Consider the following 21,600-nt stretch of genomic DNA (forward strand, 5'->3'; position numbering starts at 1 on the left):
AAGACCTTTGCGTGATTAAAGGTTAATCAAATTAAGAATTTATCTGTGTATTTCTTCTGATTTTTATTAACTTCGATGTGTTCACAATATGTAGTATAAAAATATACAAAATAAAATCTGTTCGAATCTCTTCAATTTTTCGCATAAAATGTACTTTTATAAATCCAATATTATTCGTGTTAACTTTTGCAATTAACAATAAACTTTTGTTTATTCATAATTATCAAACATACAATTATTAGGTTATCGCACACCTTTGTGTAACTACTGACGAACTGTCAAAAACGGCTAGAAATACAGATTAAATATTGAAATATAATCTGTGCTGAAATTACATATTCTGTCTATTCAGGTCAGGCTTATACCTTATTATTACAATGCACACTGATTGTCTGATATCAAAGGTAAATTGATACATCTGTAGTTGGCCTTTGTGTATGAAATTCATAGAATTGAAACCGTATACAGGATAATATAGTATTAAATCTCTTTGATAGAACAATACCGTATACGTCATGAGTAATCAGTAACAGTGGGTGTAATTACGAACGTTCTTGTATTTTGCTCATCCTTTAGTCCCTTTTTAATCATCGCGCTTTGTAACTGGGTCGATTCATGAAACATTAATAAAGGCCCATAATAGCGTTTGCAGATACCTGAACTACGTCGGTGAGGAATGAATCTTTTAAACATTTTTATAGGAGTCGTTTTGAATGTTTAAACTAGATTGTATAATTTTGAATATCAACTACACCTATATTATGTTATTAAAAATTTTGTTACGGGAGAAAGAAGAGATTTGCTATTAATTATTATGTATATAAGTATAATATAATAGATACCGATATCCAACGCATATTTGGCAGTAAAAAAATCTAACATTAAAATAATATACGTAAATGATTTACGCATTTTATACTGACCTATTTTCCATTTAAAATTACCCTTTTCATTTACAATGCAAATTAACATGCTTACTGCAGCTAGGTTTTACACAAGAACTATATATAATTACTACGCAGTGAACGAGCCATACTTAACCACTAAAACCTTTACCATGATATATTCATATGAAATAACTGTTGGGCTTCTAACTTAGTTTCCAATATAGAAAATAAATATTGACATTCCATCTTGTAAAAACCGCCGTCGAAAGCAGTAACCACACTCAATAAAGCTTTCATCGACATTCGCTAACATCATGCCAATTCTCCAATATGCAACTTCAATCTATCCTGTTTCAATCTAGGGTTGACAGGCAAAAGATAGGCGCACTAGCGCCACCAGTGATAATTTGTAACACAGGGTTAGACGGCCGGCGGAGCAGCCGCGCTCGCAACCGACAACCCTACAAACGAGGCGCCTCCGCACACCGTGTTGGACCAGATGTTCTGTAGAGAAACCGAACGAAGCAAAGTTAATACCGTTACAACACCGCCGGCAATGGCCAAGTAGTCGAGCCTCCCTTCTGTCCACTCTGTGCGATTAGGTCTTTCTGTTCTGTTGACGCTTACTCTCTCAGTATCCTGTCCTCCTGGTAGCGACCGTTTCAAGATTTGGTGTTTTATTTTGAGGGCAAGTTGATTCCCGACGCACGACTTGTTCCTAGTAGTGTCCCTGTATTAGTTAGTTTCTTCCCTGTGTGCTATGAACCCTGTGGAATACGTCACTCCGTTTCGGCATGGTTTTTGAGCGACGTCTATAACCGTTTTGTAGTTAGCTACATTTTTGCTTGGTTTATTTTTATGCAATACTCTATTTTATTTTTTTTAATGTAAAACAATGTAAATATTTGTACCTATTGTTTAGAGTTATATTTGCTTTTAAAATATATTTAAACTATTACTAAAATTGAAGTTTGAATATTTTTTATCTATTCTGTCTTCTTTTATTTATAAAGCTGTCTATAAATACCGACTATAAATCGAAGGATTCATTGTGGTTATTGTAAATTTTTATTCATCATTCAAGGCGTTGAGATATGAAATGAATAATATTTCTTACATTTAATACTAAAGATTTACTTACTGGTTGATTTTTTACCCATCTATCGTTATCTTGAACTATGACTTCAGAACAATTAACCTAAATTAATTCTACATCATTAATATAATAATTAATTAAAAATAAAATTATTAAAAATTTTAATTAGACTTTTACTAGTCCTGAAGGCTTTTAATTTATTACTTTCACAAAATTATAAAACATAATTAGGCCTTATATTAGTCACGAAGCCTAATAATTTAAAATTCACACGAATATGATACAAGAAAGATTAAATTACCATTTCATATGACAGCGTATAAAACCAATGTATGTTGACCCCTCTCTCCTATGTGTTTCCAATGTTTTGGTGTTTCATTATAGACCGGCCGTGCCGCGCCAGCAGTCGGCGCCGACCCTGGTATTTAGGTGTGTCGATGTTACCACTTATTTCATATCTATCACCATTTGAATTATTACAATTTTAAATATATAATATATATTTTTATATATATATTAAGAAAGTATATGTTGTAGATATTTTAGTCTAGTCAAGAGTCAAGTCAAGAGAATAATTATTATAGTGTTGTTAAAAATAAACACGTGAGCACACTATTAGAATCTTAGTTTTAAATTCACAATATAAAATAGAATAGTGAATAGTCCCTATTTATTGTTAATCGTATAGAATAAATAAAATACTTAATTTTAGTCATACTCAACAGAGTGCAATTTAGGCTTCCTGCATTTGAAAAGCTTCCAAGACTGCAAAGAATAATTTATGATTATGAATACGATTCAAGTTGTGATAGATAAATCACTGAACCCAAAATCCCAGCAATCCAAACGCTTTATGTATTTATTTATTATTTGTATGCAACATTGCTTTCTATTGAAAAAGTATTTTTAACTTATTAAATCTTTAATCTATGCACAAAATATTTTAAAGAGTAGTAAAAGCAAAAATATATCAGAGAAAACATTTGATTTGTTTGTTCTAAAAATAATGAGTACGCTACATATTATTAAACAATTTTACAAGCAACTCTATTATTTACTAGCAACATTGAAAGAGAATCAACATATTATTAGAAATAATTTAGCCGAAATTGTTATAAGTGGTTGATCGAAAGTCGATTCACACACTTACTGAATAGAAGTTATTATTATTAAAGATTCATTACTTGTAAAGCAAGTATTCATTACTTGTAAAAGAACCTGAACAAAATCACACAAAATTGAAATAATTAACAACATAATTCCCAAACTAAAATAATTGAAAAGAAAAAACAAGAAGTCGTCTTCACTAATTACGAGACGAAATAAACGAAAAGCGAAAAACATTCACAAAAAATTAACAAGCACTTGTAAATAAATTCACGCTAGCAAACGTGATTGCATTAACAGTTAAACTCCAATGCTCTAACAATAGCAGTTTGTTAAGAACAATAGCGTCTATAAAACATGGAAATTGCTAGAAATAGTTCATATATTCTGCTCCTGGACAGATATAACGTATTACGTACCGCAGAGTCGTGTATATTAGATGCAAATCGGGCTTCCACCGCAAATTCCTGGGATATTCCGTTTAGATTTCAAGATAGAAAGCTAATTGGAAGATTCGGATTTCTATTGAAAATAGCTCTGCCATCTTTGAGTTATATTTAGATAAATATTTTAATATTCCTGCAATCCTTTGCAATGAATTCATACCTTAATTCATACTTTCCCTGAAGAGAAAGGTTATGAAAAGTACAATCAAAGTCTTATGCCCATTTTGCCTCTAAATGTATATATAAACGTCATATACAGGGTGTCCCAAAAAGTAGTGATGAACGAAAGCTGGGAAGTAGAAGACCAAGAGGGCTATCCGAATCACCCCCATGTGTGTTATGCGATTTTTCGTATTTTCGGAGTTATTACATTTTTTTCAATTTTTCATCTATCGCCGAGTACGATGAGATTTTTATTTATGGTAACGTGAATTATTGCGCTAGATGCTTGATTTTTTTTGTGTGCTAAGCTGAAAGATAGGCCAATTCAGTATGGTAACATTTACTATCGTTAGATCTTCGAATGGAATAAAAAAAAGAATTAAATGCCAAGAAAGATAAAATTACCCAGTATGTTCATAACTTCAAGGGCCCATAAAAAAATAAAATCACATAAAAAAGGTTTTCCATTTGGCTTTTAAAAACTTGCTCTATCGATCAGGTAGCTACCCTAAAAATTTCATTTTATTATTCTGAAGGCTTCAATCGAAAAATTGAAATCTAAATGTGGTAAGTGCAAAATTTTTATTAACATGATGATCATTAAAACCAATAAATAGGTGTTTTATTACCAGAATTTTTTTAAATAGCCCCGCTGTTGCTCAGTGCAAGTGCGACATCACCGTAAAAAGTTGTCTTTTAAATGTCTGAATGCTTTTTTATCATTTTTAATGGTTTCTTCTGCTACTATGAATTTCCGGGTTATTTCGTCCAAATTGGGGCATTCTCTCAAGTAGCCGAAGTCTTTTTAGTATCCCCATTGAAACAAATCAATGGGGTTTAGGTCGAGGGACCGTGGAGGCTAGGCTTTAAAGCAGGCGTCACCGGCGCATGCGCAGGCTGCAACGACCAATCCATCTTTCAGGGTATTTTTGCCCTTTAGCCTGGCCTCCACGGTCTCCGGACATAAACCCTATTGAATTTTTTCCGTGGGGATACTACAAAGACGAGAGACTGCCACAATTTGGACGAAATAACCCGGAAATTCATAGTAGCAGAAGAAACCATTAAAAATGATAAAAGAGCATTCAGACATTAAAAAGACAACTTTTTACGGTGATGTCGCACTTGCATTGAGCAACAGCGGGGCTATTTAAAAAAAAATCATTTTTAAACACCTATTTATTCGTTTTAATGATCATCATGTTACTAAAAATTTTGCACTTACCACATTTAGATTTCAATTTTTCGATTGAAGCCTTCAGAATAATAAAATGAAATTTTTAGGGTAGCTACCTGATCGATAGAGCAAGTTTTTAAAAGCCAAATGGAAAACCTTTTTTATGTGATTTTATTTTTTTATGGGCCCTTGAAGTTATGAACATACTGGGTAATTTTATCTTTCTTGGCATTTAATTCTTTTTTTTATTCCATTCGAAGATCTAACGATAGTAAATGTTACCATACTGAATTGGCCTATCTTTCAGCTTAGCACACAAAAAAAATCAAGCATCTAGCGCAATAATTCACGTCACCATAAATAAAAATCTCATCGTACTCGGCGATAGATGAAAAATTGAAAAAAATGTAATAACTCCGAAAATACGAAAAATCGCATAACACACATGGGGGTGATTCGGATAGCCCTCTAAGTCCTCTACCTCCCAGCTTCAGTATATCACTACTTTTTGGGACACCCTGTATAAACCAACGAATCCCAATATGAAAGTAATGGAAAGCAATGTAAAATATATTGTATGTATTACGCTGCATGTATGTTGTCTATGTATATTGAACCCTATCCCTTTAGTAAAGCTAGCATCTTCTTCTTCTTTCCTATATCTTTTAATAAATAAACCAAAAACATCTTAATATATAAGAAAATATTACAGTATTGTATGAAAAAATATTCATGAGATGTATTTATCAGCTCCTGAAAGAGTTTGTATTCGATATTTTACATATTTATTTATAGTGAATTAAGTGCAATTATGAAATTCACTACCACGTAGCACTTAAAACGTTTTATAATTACACATTATTATTATATTCCGTATGCATTGTGTCCTCAAAGAAAAGATTTCATCACAATACTAAAACACAAACGCAATCTTAATCTTAGTTTAAGCACCAGGTCTAGATATATTATTACTAGTAGTATAATAATTATAATTAAATAGTTTATTCCTAACTAATTTTATCGACATCACGTTTTCAATAGTCTTAGAATTATTAATTTTAACAATATTTTAATTGTTTATTACGCAGTTCGTCTTCAAAACAAGCAATTAAGCGATTATATTGAAAATTCTAAATTGGAGTTCCCGAGCTTCTTATTGTTCGTAACAGATGCTGTATAACAAGAATTCCGAGAAAAATAAATTGTTAATTAAAGGCTTTGCAGCTTAACAATTTACGCTATTAACATTTTAACCAAAAATCGCAATTCGCTACGATTGTATTTTAGTTAAGGTTACTTCAGAGTATATGTGCTCCAGTTAGCTTATGCAGCTTTTTCTTTGCCATATAAGGTGCAGTTCTAATACAAGATGTGGTGTTGACAGACGCTTGGCAGACGAAGATGACGAGTTATCAGAAGTACAACCAGACGCTGTACCACCAGAAGTCCGAGAGTGGCTGGCTTCAACCTTCACACGGCAGTTGGCGACGGCAAAGCGAAAGTCGGATGAGAAACCGAAGTTCAGATCTGTGGCGCACGCGATTCGAGCGGGGATTTTCGTGGACAGAATATACAGGAGAGTCACGAGCACAGCGTTGATGCAGTTCCCACAAGATGTTGTTCGAGTTTTAAAGGTAATTTGCCTATATATTTTCTACGGATTTTTTATATAATATCACTCTTTCTCCGATGAATAATTATAAATTTCCCTTGATGTATTCTTGTAGATTCTAACTTCTTAAATCAGAATAGTGTAGGTATAATATATGCTTTTCAATAGCTTATTTCGTAATTACTTATTTCGAACAACACTATTTATCTTAATCAGGAATTAGTTAGCGCTGATCTATTTACGTCTTAGAACAAGACTGTTATTAACCGTTGTTATCATGGCAGTATTAATTACTACATGTTACAAATAAACTACACAATATTTAGATAATATCTGTGCCTCCAGTGAATAAGGGAGTAAGACGAGTTATTCCCTTTGGTTTTTATTGCACCATTGGATTCAGCTCGTCAAAATACACAACATATCAAAAGGTCATATCTCTAGCTGCGTCCTAACCCATTTTTTCGAATGACCCAAACGGTATAAGTAGGGTGTGATTAACGGTATAAGTTACCTTATCCATCATTTTAAGCAATCGCAAAGGAACTATTCGTCTCGAGTCAAAAGTACCCACGAACACAAAGACGTATGTGTAGTTATACTTTTTGAATAAAGACTTAATTCATTTTGTTCCATCAGTCCTAACACTATTTTTGGTATAAACGCATTTGTGTCATATTTCTAACATGAGCATAAAGGAATAACTCTTTTAGTGTCATTGGTTCAAGTGACGACATGAGACATTTTGGCATTAATGCCGTGTTGCTATTAATTGAATACTGCACGGAAACAACACACACTATTCCTTATTATTTTTAAATCGTTTTTTCAATAAATCTGCAACAACAAATCTTTATATTTTTTAAAAAAGGTATTTATCAGTTAACTTGGGATACTAATATATTTCTATGGAAATTAACTATTTTTTGCAATAGATATTAAAAATACAGTTAACACATTAAGTGCATTTAATGATATTATACTCTTTGTTTATATAAATACAGAACGATAATTGAATCATCTAAAAAAAGCCAACAAAAATGTTAAACTTATATTTTCTTCTTATAATTGGGTAAGTTTTTAAAAAATAACTCGTTTTTAATCTTTTTTCAAAAAAAATTATCTAACTACAATAATCAAGACCCAAGACAATAATACTATAGTCTATAATAGTCGCATAAAAAAAAGTATTTATAACCAGTCTTGACAATTATTATGAATATTGTTTTCTCCGCATATAGCGTTTTAGCCACTGTGCTTTGGTAATTTGCCTTTTTTATAGGAAAAAAATCCGCAATATCAATACTTCTTTGGTCCTGCATTTTCGTAAACATTTTATGGATACTCTGGTACCACATATTTTGAAAAAATTGGGCTATTGTCACGTAGAGTCTCTTCAAAGTGCGTGCCACAAGTCGTATTTGCATCCAAGGCACCTTCAAATCTGTGCTTAATTTTTTCATAAAATCTTTGCGGCTCATTGTATTTTCTTTATTTATCTACATTATTTTGATATTATATGATAAAGAAATTGTTAAAATTCTATATCATGCCGTAAAATATCGCCACTGACCACCGATAACTTTTCCTGTATTAACTGAACATACAGGAATATGGTTTTCGGGCTTCTCTTATCTCTTTATAGTGCTTGTATCCTCAATGTATACCACCATGAAATTGTGGCGTTGCCACTTTTATTATCTATATTTTATTATCTGTGGTGTTCCGAAACGGAACGCACTTGATCGAATTTTAAATTAATTCGACGATTCATTTTCACTAGGACAATAGTTATTAAGCAAAACGCAATACGCAGTTGATACGTATTTAATACCAATACTCAATGATTGTCTCCTGCTAACCTGTACATACTAGACTCATTGTGGTGACTGGTGAAACATTGTATAGCATTAACAACATAGTACTTACTGTATTATTGAAAGATCGATTAAAGGTTTATTTTACAATCTACGACTTTCATTATACATGGGTAACAAAACCCCATAACATATTCGGTTTTACTCCGGACAACATCTTCAGTCACCCAATCCCTTTGCTTGAAGTCCAAATCCAGCGGAGGACAATAATCGTCATTTACTAAAATTGAAGGTTTTTCGTCCTAGTATAAAAGTTGTCTGGATCCCATTTTATACTCAATCTATAGTATAATACTATAGATATCATGTGAAACGTGACTTGGAAAAAAATTATTCAAATAAATCACAAAATAAAAATTTGAAACAATTTTAAAAGTTACGAAAAGCCCAATTATACGTCAAAATGACGCACAACATCCTCTTTACAACCAAATGGCGGAATTTACCTGGATGATCCAACTATGTACTGCTAGGTCTCGACGGCTAATAAGTTGGTTCTGGATTTTGCAGCGATTCGATGGTAAATATAGAAGAGTTTATAGGTCAAATTTACGTAGATTGGACTTTTAGGGTTAAATGCATAAATATCTAAATGTTGTTTTGTTTTTATTATCTAATAACGATAAAAAAAACCCGTTGATTTCATTCGTTTTTCAAGCTACGTGCATAGTTTTTCCACTAAAATGCCTCAATTGAGTCATAAAGTACACAAATTTCAAGCATAATAAGTCACATCATTTCTATAAAACCAAAACTGGCAATAATATAATTCGTGTTGTGCGATTATGAACATAGTGCATAAGGGCATAAGTCGTTATATTGCAAAGAGTAAAAAAAAAATTATGTGAATACATTGAGTTATTCCATGAAGTACTCGTTCATAAGGCCACAACTACAAAAAAACACGAAAAAAGTATATTTATGGGGTTGTTACAATATGTGTTCATATGTAAAAATATAGTCTAACATCATATCTTACACATACAAGCTTAAAATTTTGAATTAATAAAGATTTAGTATTGATATATAGTTTTTTGTCTCTCCTGAAAAGTGCTGTTTTTGAGTTATTCCCTTATTCACTGGAGGCACAGATATAATACGTATAGTTGACGTATAGTCAATCTTGTATACAATGTTCTGGGAGATAGAAATGTTTGTAGAACGGGGCGGTTCACAATTAGGAATACGGTCAGGTAGGCTAGTTTGTGGAATGTGACCTCAATTAAGAAACAATCATCATTGCCCTGAAAACGCTCTGTTTACAGGTAACACAGAGATTGTCAATCTGTAGATTTTATACGAAGACTTCATAGACAACTATTAAGTATAATATTATGTTTATAACTAACCAAATCTTATCTAGTGGCTTGTTCTATATGTATATTCACAAAATATATTAAATCATTATTTAATAAGAAAATAATTATTTTCTTATTAGTTTTAGAAGTAGATATCAAATCTCACACATTTCGAAACACTTAATAATAAATGTAGAATTTTTTAGTAAATTACGTAGCGTTTTCGGCTAGGACATAATATCCAATAGGACAATTCACTTAAAATCAATTATCATAGGGTAACAATCATCCATATGCAATCATGATCTCATTGACTATTCAAAAACTTTTACGATACTGTTCTAAGAAATTTATAATGCATTCTAAGCTCCAATCGAGCGCAAATTCACCTATAATATTAAATTCAACTCTACTACGTTCCGATTCCCGATTGAATACAAATCAACATTGCAATAGACTAGAATATAACTTTATATCAATTTTTATGTATCATCATTACATTCGAAGCCCGTAATAAAATATTCGTAATCACATAAAAAGTGACAAAAATGGTGGCACATAAAACGTCCTTGTTACGGCCGGTTACGGATTAAAACGAAGCAAAATTAATGGTGCGATATTTTTTACTTTGTGGGGTAAAGTGATATGGATACCACTTTTTATTGGGGGTCGAATCAAATCATTTTTTGGGAATTATTATTGGGTGTTTAAGAAGAGTACAGCTCATAGTTGCATATACAACTATTATAGAGTCAATTCACAATAACATTACCTATAGTTGGTTTAAATTGTCGCCACTGCATTAAGTACACTGAAGGTATGCCAAAATTCACCAATAAATTCCTATTCAATTGCGATATAGTCCTGCTACGTTTAAACGTATAAACGTTGTATCTGTTTGTTAAATATAATTTTGCAAAAGATATCATATTGATGTTCCTACTTGAGTAACACTAACAGATTACTAAATAGTTCTCCACTCTTTAGTGCTCCTTTTTGTTATTAATTATTCATTTCTTTATTTTTGTATAATATTTTTTTTAATTATTATATCGCAAGCTTCTTATTTATGTTTATGTATATTAATGTTACATTTTCACTATCTTTCTTACATTTATCTAGTAATTGTGATGTACCTAACTATTTCCTAAAAATCTGCTTGAAATAAGAGACATTCAGTATTAATTATTTACAGGCGGTCACACAATTACTGGTTCATCTATTCGGAACAATTTGATTATGGTACTTTGTTGTAATTAAACTAGATAATTAAGTTCTAATTCAGTAATGGCTCCGTGATTGCATAATTAATTATTTGTATAAGGATACTCATGTGGTTTGTCGTTAGAAGTCACTTGACTGATAGAGTATTTTTATTGTAGGACTAATTAATGGTAAATGATTTTTAGGATTGCAGATATAAATAAAATAAATGGCATTCTGTGACAAAAATATGAAGTATTCATTTTATTAATCGTATATCTATGTATATGTGAAATAAATCTACAATAATTATAATAATATATTATTATGATTTATGACGAAACTACTTAAGCAGATAAAACGCCTTCAAACATAACTTTATTTGAAATAAAAGCAATAAATGGCTTAATTCCAACAATAATTACGAGATTTTTTACTGTTTGTAATTTATATTTATTTTTAAAGCAACGCAAATGAGGATCGTTAATTTTAACATGTAAATGTTTATCCATCTGTAGATAGCTCCCAAACGAATGGAGCTATTTGAGCGTATTTTTTTTTAATACTTTTGTGTTATGACTGTTATGTATTCAGTAGAAATAATATCATTTATCTCGTAGACTTATTTCAACTCCCACTGGGACCGTGTCAATTTACGATACCTGTCAGCATTTATTTTTCTTATTGCCGATTTTTAAACCTAGGTTTAAACATATACCTACGTCCAATAAAGTATAAAATTTATCGCCTGTAATATAAAAGAGCAATTATTAGAGCACATTTTTGAAATGGTTGTTTAAATTACGATATTCGAGGAATAAGTTTTAATCAAGGATTCAAAATTGACCCTTCATATTTCATTTTTTTAATACCTACTATGTTTAACTATGTTTAATTGTTTTAATTAACATTTTAACATTTTAACCCGTGTACTGTGCGAACTAATATTAAACCAGTTGTCGAATAAATAGTATTTTATTCATTTCTAAGTAGTCATTTTTTCAGCCCTTATTCAGGCATGAACAGGCTTATGAACCGTCCTACATACTTTATTTGACATGTGCTCTTAAATTGTACGCACATAAATCCCTTCAACAAATGGGTCTTGAAACACGCAATGTCAGCGGTTTAACAAAAGCCGAGGAATTATTGTGAAACTAAACACTGTATAAATGAATGGACGTATAAATAGAACGGTCTGGGAGGCTTTTAAATCCTAATAGTTCTTGACAAGTAAACAAGAATTGTTTGAAGAAGTTGAAACGTATTTCTGTTTTCATATAAATTGTGTAGTGAATAGACTTTTCTTTTATATCTATATCCTTTATTTTTATAATAATTTTCCGTTGGTCTTCGTTCCGAGTTATATTACAAAATAAATGATGAATTTCATCATGATTACACCAAAATTAAGTGAACTGTTTTTAAAAATAAGCATAGGTTTAAAAAATGTGAAATTGTATTACTTACAAATACTTCGTATTATATTTGTGCGATATCCCTTCTATATCTATGTGAATAAAGGTCTAACTTTTATAACATATGGCATATACGTGCCTTAAATTTGCTTCAGACGTAAAATTATTGTCAACCAACAGTTGGCTCATATTTCTAACGCTTTCAAACCTAGAATTTTTATGCTCCTGTGTATAAATGTAAGATGTCTATGGATTTTCATACTATTTCAGAAATTTATTCAGGCTAATAATAAAGATTTATTGATATAAATATCAAAAACCATTATTTTTATATTATGCAAATCCTATTGCGGTAACAAATCTGTTATTGTTTAAAGGATGGTTCAGATAACAGCTCGAGCTAATCCTTTGCCATCGCTACTTCACCCAAAATCTATGTCGAAATCATATATTTACGAATTATATCAAAAATCTAATAGATCTACAAATCATTTCGTGTATGAATCGAACTCATACGAAATTTATTATTAACCCCACAAAACAATCAATTCTAGTCCATTTATACATATTATGAAGTCCTATATTGCCTTACCACAATTCATATTAAATCTAAGCAATATGCCAGTTCAAAAGACCGATAAAGTTCCAAAGCAATCCTCTAACTTATATTAGAGGCTTCGTTTGAGTTAAGTTCTCACTAAGTTATTGCTCGCTTCAGTACTTTCTAGTTTGAATAGTTTAACTGGATGTAAAATATAATAAATGCTTTTTATACGCTTGAGATAAACTTTGTAAAGTTAAGAGTGACACTGAACAGCATACTTTTATAAAAATTGTTTGAAGAACATTTCAGCGTCAATAAATAGGGAACATTTTGCATTGGTATATTTTTTCAGTACTAGCGGTCCGCCCCGGCTTCGCCCGTGGTACATATTTACGTTTTCTCTACATAAAAACCATCCTCGTACTTCAAGGAATATATTAAAAAAAGAATTATCGAAATCGGTTCAGCCGTTCTCGAGTTATGCGCTTACCAACACATTTTGCGATTCATTTTTATATATAAGAAGATTACAATTGTGTCTTTCAAATTACATCATCTTGTTTTTTCAGTCAATAATTATTTTTTTGATTTATATAGGTATCTAACTAGTAACTATTATGTAATCTATGCAAAAATCTTAAAAGAAGATACACGTATTGATTCCATTTTAAAACAACGAAAAGTTGAAGTTTATTCTGTTCTATCTATCTAACATTAGAAGAAAAATGCGCTTCATATTTTATTAAAGTAGGTACATTATAGCTATAATAATAAGTTAATCGACAAAACTAGAAAGACACTACATACATCTTAAAATGTAGTTATAACCCGACCTATTTTGAAAGTATCAATTACAATCACACATACTAAAGCAATTGTTCTGTTTCAGACACTGGATGAATGGTCCTTCGACGTGTTTGCGTTACACGAAGCATCAGCGGGCTACCCCGTAAAGTATCTGGGATACGAACTGTTAAATAGATACGGCATGATACACAAGTTTAAGGTATGTTTTTCGTTGTGGTATGAAATTTGACTGACCGGTTGGCCTGCCTTCCAAGCCTGCCGAGGTCGTGGGTTCGATTCCCACCCGGGGCAAATATTTGTGTGATGAACATAGATGTTTGCTCCGTGTCTGGGCGTTAATTATCTATATATTAAGTATTTATTTAAAAAAAATATATATGTATGTTTATCAGCCATTTGGTTTCCATAACACAAGCGAAAGCTTAGTATGGGATCAGATCGTGCCGTGTGTGAATATTGTCCTGAATATTTATTTATTTATTTATAATTAGTTTTTATAAGTCTAGTCGATCGAAAAGAAACAATATTACAATAAATATATGAACATTTTAAGGATTGGGAAAAATGTATAATGAAGCTTGGATACATAGGTACATAGTACATACACATTATAAATGTTTATTTACGCTTACATAAACATATTATAATACCTACCTACCTACTGAGAACACTTTAGGTATAGGTTGTATATACGAATATAATAATATCTATTACATATTTTACGTGTCGATTTGATATCGGTATATTGTAGTATCTAGTTTCATGTATGTACATAGAACACAAGATATTATAATGTTGTTTTTATAGAAATATCTAGCATATTATTTTGACCACAATCAATAGAAATATGCACTTTTCAAGAACAAAAATAACAAGGTTCGTTATTTCAATATCTCTTTACGTTTTACAAATCCTTCCGAACAATCAAAATCCCTTTCTACCGCTGCGCTCATCATAAAAAGAGATTTATACTATGAAATATGAGATACAAAAGTTATTTGAACCTGGAACAAAACTCTAAATAAACATCTATTAAAATCGTTAATAACTTGTAACTTTTAATAGACTCCGATAACTCGTTAAAAGTTTTTTTATCAGACACTTCTGAATTCTTCGTTTGTAGCGCGCATATTTCGTAAAAGTATTTTGTATTCCAAAAAGTATTGAATTCGTGAGATGCTTAAAGAAATAATTAATAAGTTGAAAAATTATAAGCCACCTCTAATGTTGGAATTTTATCTTGAATATTCGTGTAAACGGTTATTACTTTCAAGAAAAACTTTGTGGAAAATTTCAATCTAACATTCTTGTATTCATAAGACTTAGCATATGCAAAGAAACTTTTGTCTCAGCTCTTACGTTAAATGTTTATAAACATGTGCTGTTGAAAGTTGTGAATTATGGCTAAGAATAAGAGAATAAGATTTTAGTTTATTTTAGGACATATTTCGTTTACTTTATAAAATGAGTGAATATGTTAAATAGTTAAATAGCTTCTGAAATAGAATCCAAGTTACCCCTCTATATGTGTGCTAAATTTTATTGAAAGAGTAACAAACACACATATAGGTACCTCAAAAACTTTCGCATTTATAATATTAGTTGGAAGGATTGATATCTTGGACCAAAACAGGAGTACTACAATAACATGCAGCTTACTAAACTATAGTATCTTTACAATAGCTGTTATTATTGTTATAGATGTTATATAAGGTAAATTATTGAAATTGAATTACATACTATAATATTCTAAAGTGTAAATTGATTTTTTTTTCACATTTTCATTAAAACTGTATAATGTCTATATAACTTTACGTAATGCTGCAATGGCGTATTTACCCTATTAGAGTGATTTTCTTGAAAGACAATATCATTTATCTTCTTTACTCCCTATCAGATCGACGCTTTTTTATCAACATTATCTGTGCAGTCTTTGATAGATTGAGATGCCTTCGTTTGTTTATTAGAAAATGCATTAGAGGAGAACGTAAACGAAACAATACATGGAATTTATAATATTATTACATACAAATATACCTACTGCCACATTAGAAATAAATGATTTTTAAAACAAACGAAGATAACTTTTTAGCAGTTGATCCAAAATAGTTAATAATTAATTATAAAATGTTTTGTTTAATAAATCTCTAATATGATAACTCTAAATTCAACGATGAACGAAAGCATTGGAATACACAATTTATTACCATTACTTTTGTTTTAATCCCACTCTTACATATCTGTTCTTACCATGAGTTTTCTTACAGGTACAACCTCCAACGCTAGAGAATTTCCTCAGTCGGATAGAAGAAGGCTACTGCAAGTTTCACAATCCATACCACAATAATCTGCATGCAGCTGACGTCGCTCAAACTGTGCATTATATGCTGTGCCAGACTGGGCTCATGGTACGTTATGTTTTTACCCGTCTGCGAAGGGGGGTTATGTTTTTCAAGTGTATGTGTGTTGCTCTGGCATTAATAATGCTTTGAGCAGATGACTCAGGTGAAACTTGATAGACATGCTTTTACATCTACGATAATATAGGACTCCTTATAAATATTATGGATTAGAATAATTTGTAATAGTTATATTATGTACTAACGACCCGTCCCGGTTCGCTCGGGTGCAATTATGCATGTACCTTCCTCTTGAATCACTATATCTATTAAAATTTAAAACACCTATTATTTTTGGTGATAAATCTTTTGCATTAATATCATATTCTATCTTTTAAAAGAGACTTTGTCCCGAATGGCAGATGTTTTCCTTGACATAACTAAGAAATTTAATATTTCCAACGTTTTTAAAAAGAAATCAAGAGTCAAGGGTATTAGATTCCAACCCTCCTAAACTTGTCACAAGCGCCGTTTGATTTTTTCCAGTGAAAATCGGACATGATTAAAAACACTAATTGTTAAAGTTGATACGAAAAAAAAATGTGTGTCTGTATCATCACGTTAAGGAATATTCGTATAAGGGTGGAATATTCAATTAATAAGCCTTATTATTTTACAATTCAGACTTTCCTTCATTTATTTTAATATGTAGCTGGAATATATTGTGATTTGTTTATGAGTAAAATATTTATTTAATTAGCCTTATTATTTTGCTTTTGCGGCCTTCCTTAATACATTATAATGCATCACTTCCCTCGTTGTTGAGACTAAGTAATGCAGTTGACCTCTCCCATTATTACGCCATAAATTCCGTACCCAATCGGTCTAAATTCATGTATACTGTAAAATGTCGACAATAGTTCATTGGACGGTATTGGCAAATGCCCAAAACATCAATTCCGTTCTTCAGAATGTCCCTACGACAAGTGTTGCAATTTGCGTAATTTATTCAAACTAACTCGCCTTCATCTCCATACATATTAAAGTAAACCGTCTTTGTTTTATGTTTGTAAAGGAATTTTATTCTTTTATACGCTCATGAATTCTCTTTGGAGAACATCCAACAATATTGTTTCATTCGATATGCTTTTATGGGATTGTAATTAAATCAAGCGTCTTTATTTAACAAAGAATATGCAAAATAAGTGTCATGTCAGTCTTAATTGATGTTTCAAGTATCGGAATTTTATTTCTTTTCGTTTAAATAATTAGCTGTTGTAAATACATATTAGATTGCCTCTTTTCTCACTATCAAAAATTAGAATTTAAATTTATAATATGAAAAATAATAGTTTCTAGGAATGATCAAATACCTATAACTATGCCTAAAATGTAGATAAAAGGTAGATTGACAAAATATACAAACATTTTGTACCAAATCCTTACCATTTTGTTAATGGCCTCAACATACAAATATCGTTCCAGAACTGGCTATCAGATCTAGAAATCTTCGCCACGCTGGTAGCGGCGATAGTCCACGACTTCGAGCACACGGGCACCACGAACAACTTCCACGTCATGTCTGGCTCGGATACCGCCTTGCTGTACAACGACCGCGCTGTGCTGGAGAACCATCATATTAGTGCTGCTTTCAGGTAGGTTCTTTTGTTTTTGTTTCTTTTATAGTACATAGGTATATTATACTATATGTATAGTAAGTCTATCGTGCCTTGAACTTAAAAAATTATACAGAAAAGATAGACCTCTTTCAGTGCATTTACATCAAACGAGTGAAAGCTCACTATGAATAATTCTTTTAATAAACAGGCCGTGAGCGTGTATGTTTTTACTTTCGTTGTTCTTAGTGCGTTCGAAAAGATTATATGCAATGTTCTGATTTCACTAAAAAATCACGAAATAATGTTCTTGCAGCTCTAGCTCTATGTTCATATTTTGATCTAAATGCAGCGTTCCATTATAATTATAAGGAATAGTTATTAAAACTCTACAGAAATTAACGTAACGTCACTTAGGAAGGTAATCTTCATCACGTTTGCAAGAAACATTATCATGAAATTTATAGGCAATTGTTCTATGTAACTTCATTTGTTGTCGTATTCAAGTAATTCGCTAAGCTCGTCTGCTGAGATGTCCATCGAGACAAATAATTGATAAAATTTTTCATTCTCTCAGTGCGAAGCTATTTGATATTCCAAAAACTTTGGTAGCAACAATAGTGACATTTTCGTCCCCTTCAAAGCTAAACGATAAAAATTCCGAATATCTCACGAACAAGAGACTGGATTTTTTGCAACGGGATATAATTTCCCCCGGGGTCTCGCTTCTTTTAACACTTTGTGAACGCTAAATCGAATTTGCGATACTTTATTGGCGTCTATAAATTCAACATTATAAAATCAAGATATATTTTCTGTGTTGCGACGAAATGCATTTGTTTTGATGGAGAAAATTTATAGCAGTTTTTAACGATCGAGCAAACTTTGCTTGGTTATATTTTCTAAAGAATCTACTAGCTATTCAAAATCTTGAAAGATCACTGACTTCACTTCACACGCTACAAAGAAGCGACCACTCCACTTTACTGTGCATTTTATATCATATTTTATCTCCTTTATTAATTTTTCACTATTTCCCGTGTACAAGAAAATGGCATCATGTAAATGGGGCTTTACTTACGTAAGATTTTGGAATATAATTTTGATTGTTACTTATGCAGAAGACTGTAAATTTCAATATCTTCACCAACATAACATTACACAAGGTCGGCATTTAAATTTGTAATTGAATTTCACCAAAATTGATATACGTAATATCAATGAATATATTAACGAGAGCCTTTGAAAACGGGGGTTTACCTGAGGGCTTCTTGCTTATTGGAAATTAGTTTTCGGCTTTTACGTAAGTGGTACTATTTGCTTTTGAGTGTTTTTGTTTGTTTGTTTAGTGATGAAAATTTAATTAATTTTATTGAAAAACGACTGAAGGTTAATTGGCAATAGGCGTAGAGACATAGAATTTCCTATTTTCGGGTAATTCCTAACTTGTGTAACATAATAATATCTATACCTAGTCGATAAACATAAGGAGATAGATACTTCTGCTCGGTATGGTTATAAAATACATTAACAAAGAGAAAATATATCGATTTATTAATAAGTCACCAATTACATACACCTATACATTAAAAATAATTCTACCTCCCTCATATAAATTGGGACCAATAAAACGATTTTTAATTAACATTAATTTACGCAACGAAGCCAAAAAAATGGTTTAATTACCGTAATTTTAATTAAAACATTGTTACCAGAAATCGTTATATTTATAATTAGCTTTTAGCATAAAGTCGTAAACAGGCTAATTTTACAAGGAATTTCGTTTAAAGTGGAAATTTCTATACATTGGCTCTCTAATTTTCATCGTTCTTACACCATCCATCAATCGGAGAGTCGTGATAAATTATTGAGTGAATGGATATTATAATATAAATCGTCTTTCAACTTGGGCATAGAATAATTTATGCGACATCGAGGAATATGAATAATATCGAACTTACCTTTGATATTGTAATGAGATAATTCAAAGTGTTTTCTGTAAAATGTTTATTAATTTTTTATTGACCTTATTTAGCGAAATTCACCTTTAAGTCGAAAATGACCTACATAATTCGTCTTATAAATACTCATTGATTAAAGACCCTCATTGCGTGATTGTTTTTTTTTAATAGGTAAGTAGGTACCTATCTATTTCATTAATTGATAGTAGGAAGTTAACCTACGTACATTTACGATTATAACATTTTATTTTTGTATTTAATTAATGAGCTGAAAGATTTTCGTAGCGTCTGTGAATTTTCAAACAAGTTTCATAATAAAATCTGGCATTTATAAGGGACCAACTAATTAGAGCCTAATAACATGTGATGGTAAATGTTGAGAACAATATGGCTAATACGTAATTAGAGGGAAGATTAGTTAATCACAGCATCCATTCAATAGCATTGTAGATATGTATAGTGTAGTAGTATATCTAGTTAGTATACAAGTATAATAGAAATCTATTGTGTAGTGGCTTTAGGACTGATTATAAATGTGAAACTTTATCTAATTTAAAAACTATTCTAAAAGGATCAATGTATATCAACACTAATTTGAGTCTGTAATGCTTACACCACTCAAAAATGGCAGAAATTTGAATGTTTTAACATATGAGTGAAAAAATTAGCTCATCTATTGATGATCATAGCATTTAAATGACCTACGAGTGAATCCGTAGGGCACATCTCGTTAATGTGTACCTATATTTTGTATCTTTTGTTGGAAGCGCTTGTATTTACTGTTAAGTAAGATTCAAATAAAGCAGAAGTTAATATCAATCAAATCTTTTCCTCGAAAACGAAGGTAAAATATTTTTCAGTTTGTGCAATATAAATTTATAGCAATATTAATACTTTAGGAAATTTGATCAAAGCTAGCTAGATACAATAGGTTTTTTGTATAAAATATAATAATTAGATTTTGCGATATCATGCTGAACGATTATAAATCTATAAGGAAATATTATTAACTCATAAGCTTGTTGTGACAAGTGATGGTTATCAAAAACGGTTACCTAATTACAATGAAATTTTATTTCATAAGTTTTTCGAACAGTCAGGGTTTTTGTTGTCATTCACCAACTTTGGTTTCAATGCATTCATGTGGATGGAAAGTTTGCCAATTTCTTCACCAAATTCTTGCGGTGACGGGCCTAAAGTAGGCCTTAATTTCCTTTCACCAACACACGCTCGAAGCAAGTTCAATAGAAAACAATTGACGTTTAATTACACATGGCCGATAGAAAAGTTCCCAATTACCCTTTGTCAGCCAAACGGTCGACATGTTGGTCGAAATTGGATTAGCCTGACCTCGAACATTCAAATTACGAAACTAAATCCCAAGAGGCTTTTAAAAATAATTGACTCGAGGATATCAGGTTCTCATTCTTTTCATTTGCTCGATTAAGTAACAATTAAAATAATGTTAAAATAGAATGTTAAAAATTTATTTATTTTATGCGTGAGGTCAATAATAAGCTTTAATAAAAAAAATGTTATAGATGAAAGCTTGTATTTACTTAGTATCATTTTTTTTTACAAATTCAATGTTTGAACTTAAAGGATATAATAATTATCCTGTGGATAGTTATATCGTACCTTTAAAATAAATAAAAATAAATAAAAAATTTTGCTGAATGACTACACAATTACACATACCTAAAACATTAATGTTAAATTCCAGATTGATGCGTGAAGAAGAAAACAACATACTCCTCAATCTGTCCCGGGACGAGTTCCGAGAGTTCCGCACACTGGTCATCGACATGGTGCTGGCGACGGACATGTCGTTCCACTTCCAGCAGCTGAAGAACATGCGGTCCCTGCTGACGCTCGCCGAACCAACCGTGGATAAGTCGAAGGCAGTTTCGCTGGTGCTACATTGCTGTGATATTTCACATCCTGCAAAGGTAATTTCCTCTTCATTTAACTTTTAATGAAACTGCCTAATGAAATTTAATAGAAAATGCGTAGGCGTACGTAATGTGACCAATGTAATGTTAAATGCAGA

General features: G+C 31.3%; 1 protein-coding gene across 2 annotated transcripts in view; it reads left to right on the plus strand.

Annotated features, from left to right (window-relative positions):
* Pde1c (Phosphodiesterase 1c) overlaps positions 1–21,600 on the plus strand; it is a 146,721-nt gene that overhangs the window by 123,142 nt on the left and 1,979 nt on the right. Inside the window, exons 5-11 of one of the 2 annotated variants that reach the window (XM_089701385.1) lie at positions 1,306–1,416; positions 2,368–2,412; positions 6,260–6,509; positions 13,717–13,833; positions 15,902–16,042; positions 17,459–17,628; positions 21,274–21,499. In XM_089701385.1, the coding sequence (XP_089557511.1) occupies positions 1,306–1,416; positions 2,368–2,412; positions 6,260–6,509; positions 13,717–13,833; positions 15,902–16,042; positions 17,459–17,628; positions 21,274–21,499 (1,060 nt within the window). The remainder of the gene's footprint in view (positions 1–1,305; positions 1,417–2,367; positions 2,413–6,259; positions 6,510–13,716; positions 13,834–15,901; positions 16,043–17,458; positions 17,629–21,273; positions 21,500–21,600) is intronic. The other variant, XM_089701377.1, reaches the window with a different exon arrangement.

This window comes from Colias philodice, chromosome 2 (assembly GCF_061535455.1).
Source record: "Colias philodice isolate Cphi_HAF_F1 chromosome 2, ilColPhil1 Martin Lab GWU primary, whole genome shotgun sequence".
NCBI classification, from domain to species: domain Eukaryota; kingdom Metazoa; phylum Arthropoda; class Insecta; order Lepidoptera; family Pieridae; genus Colias; species Colias philodice.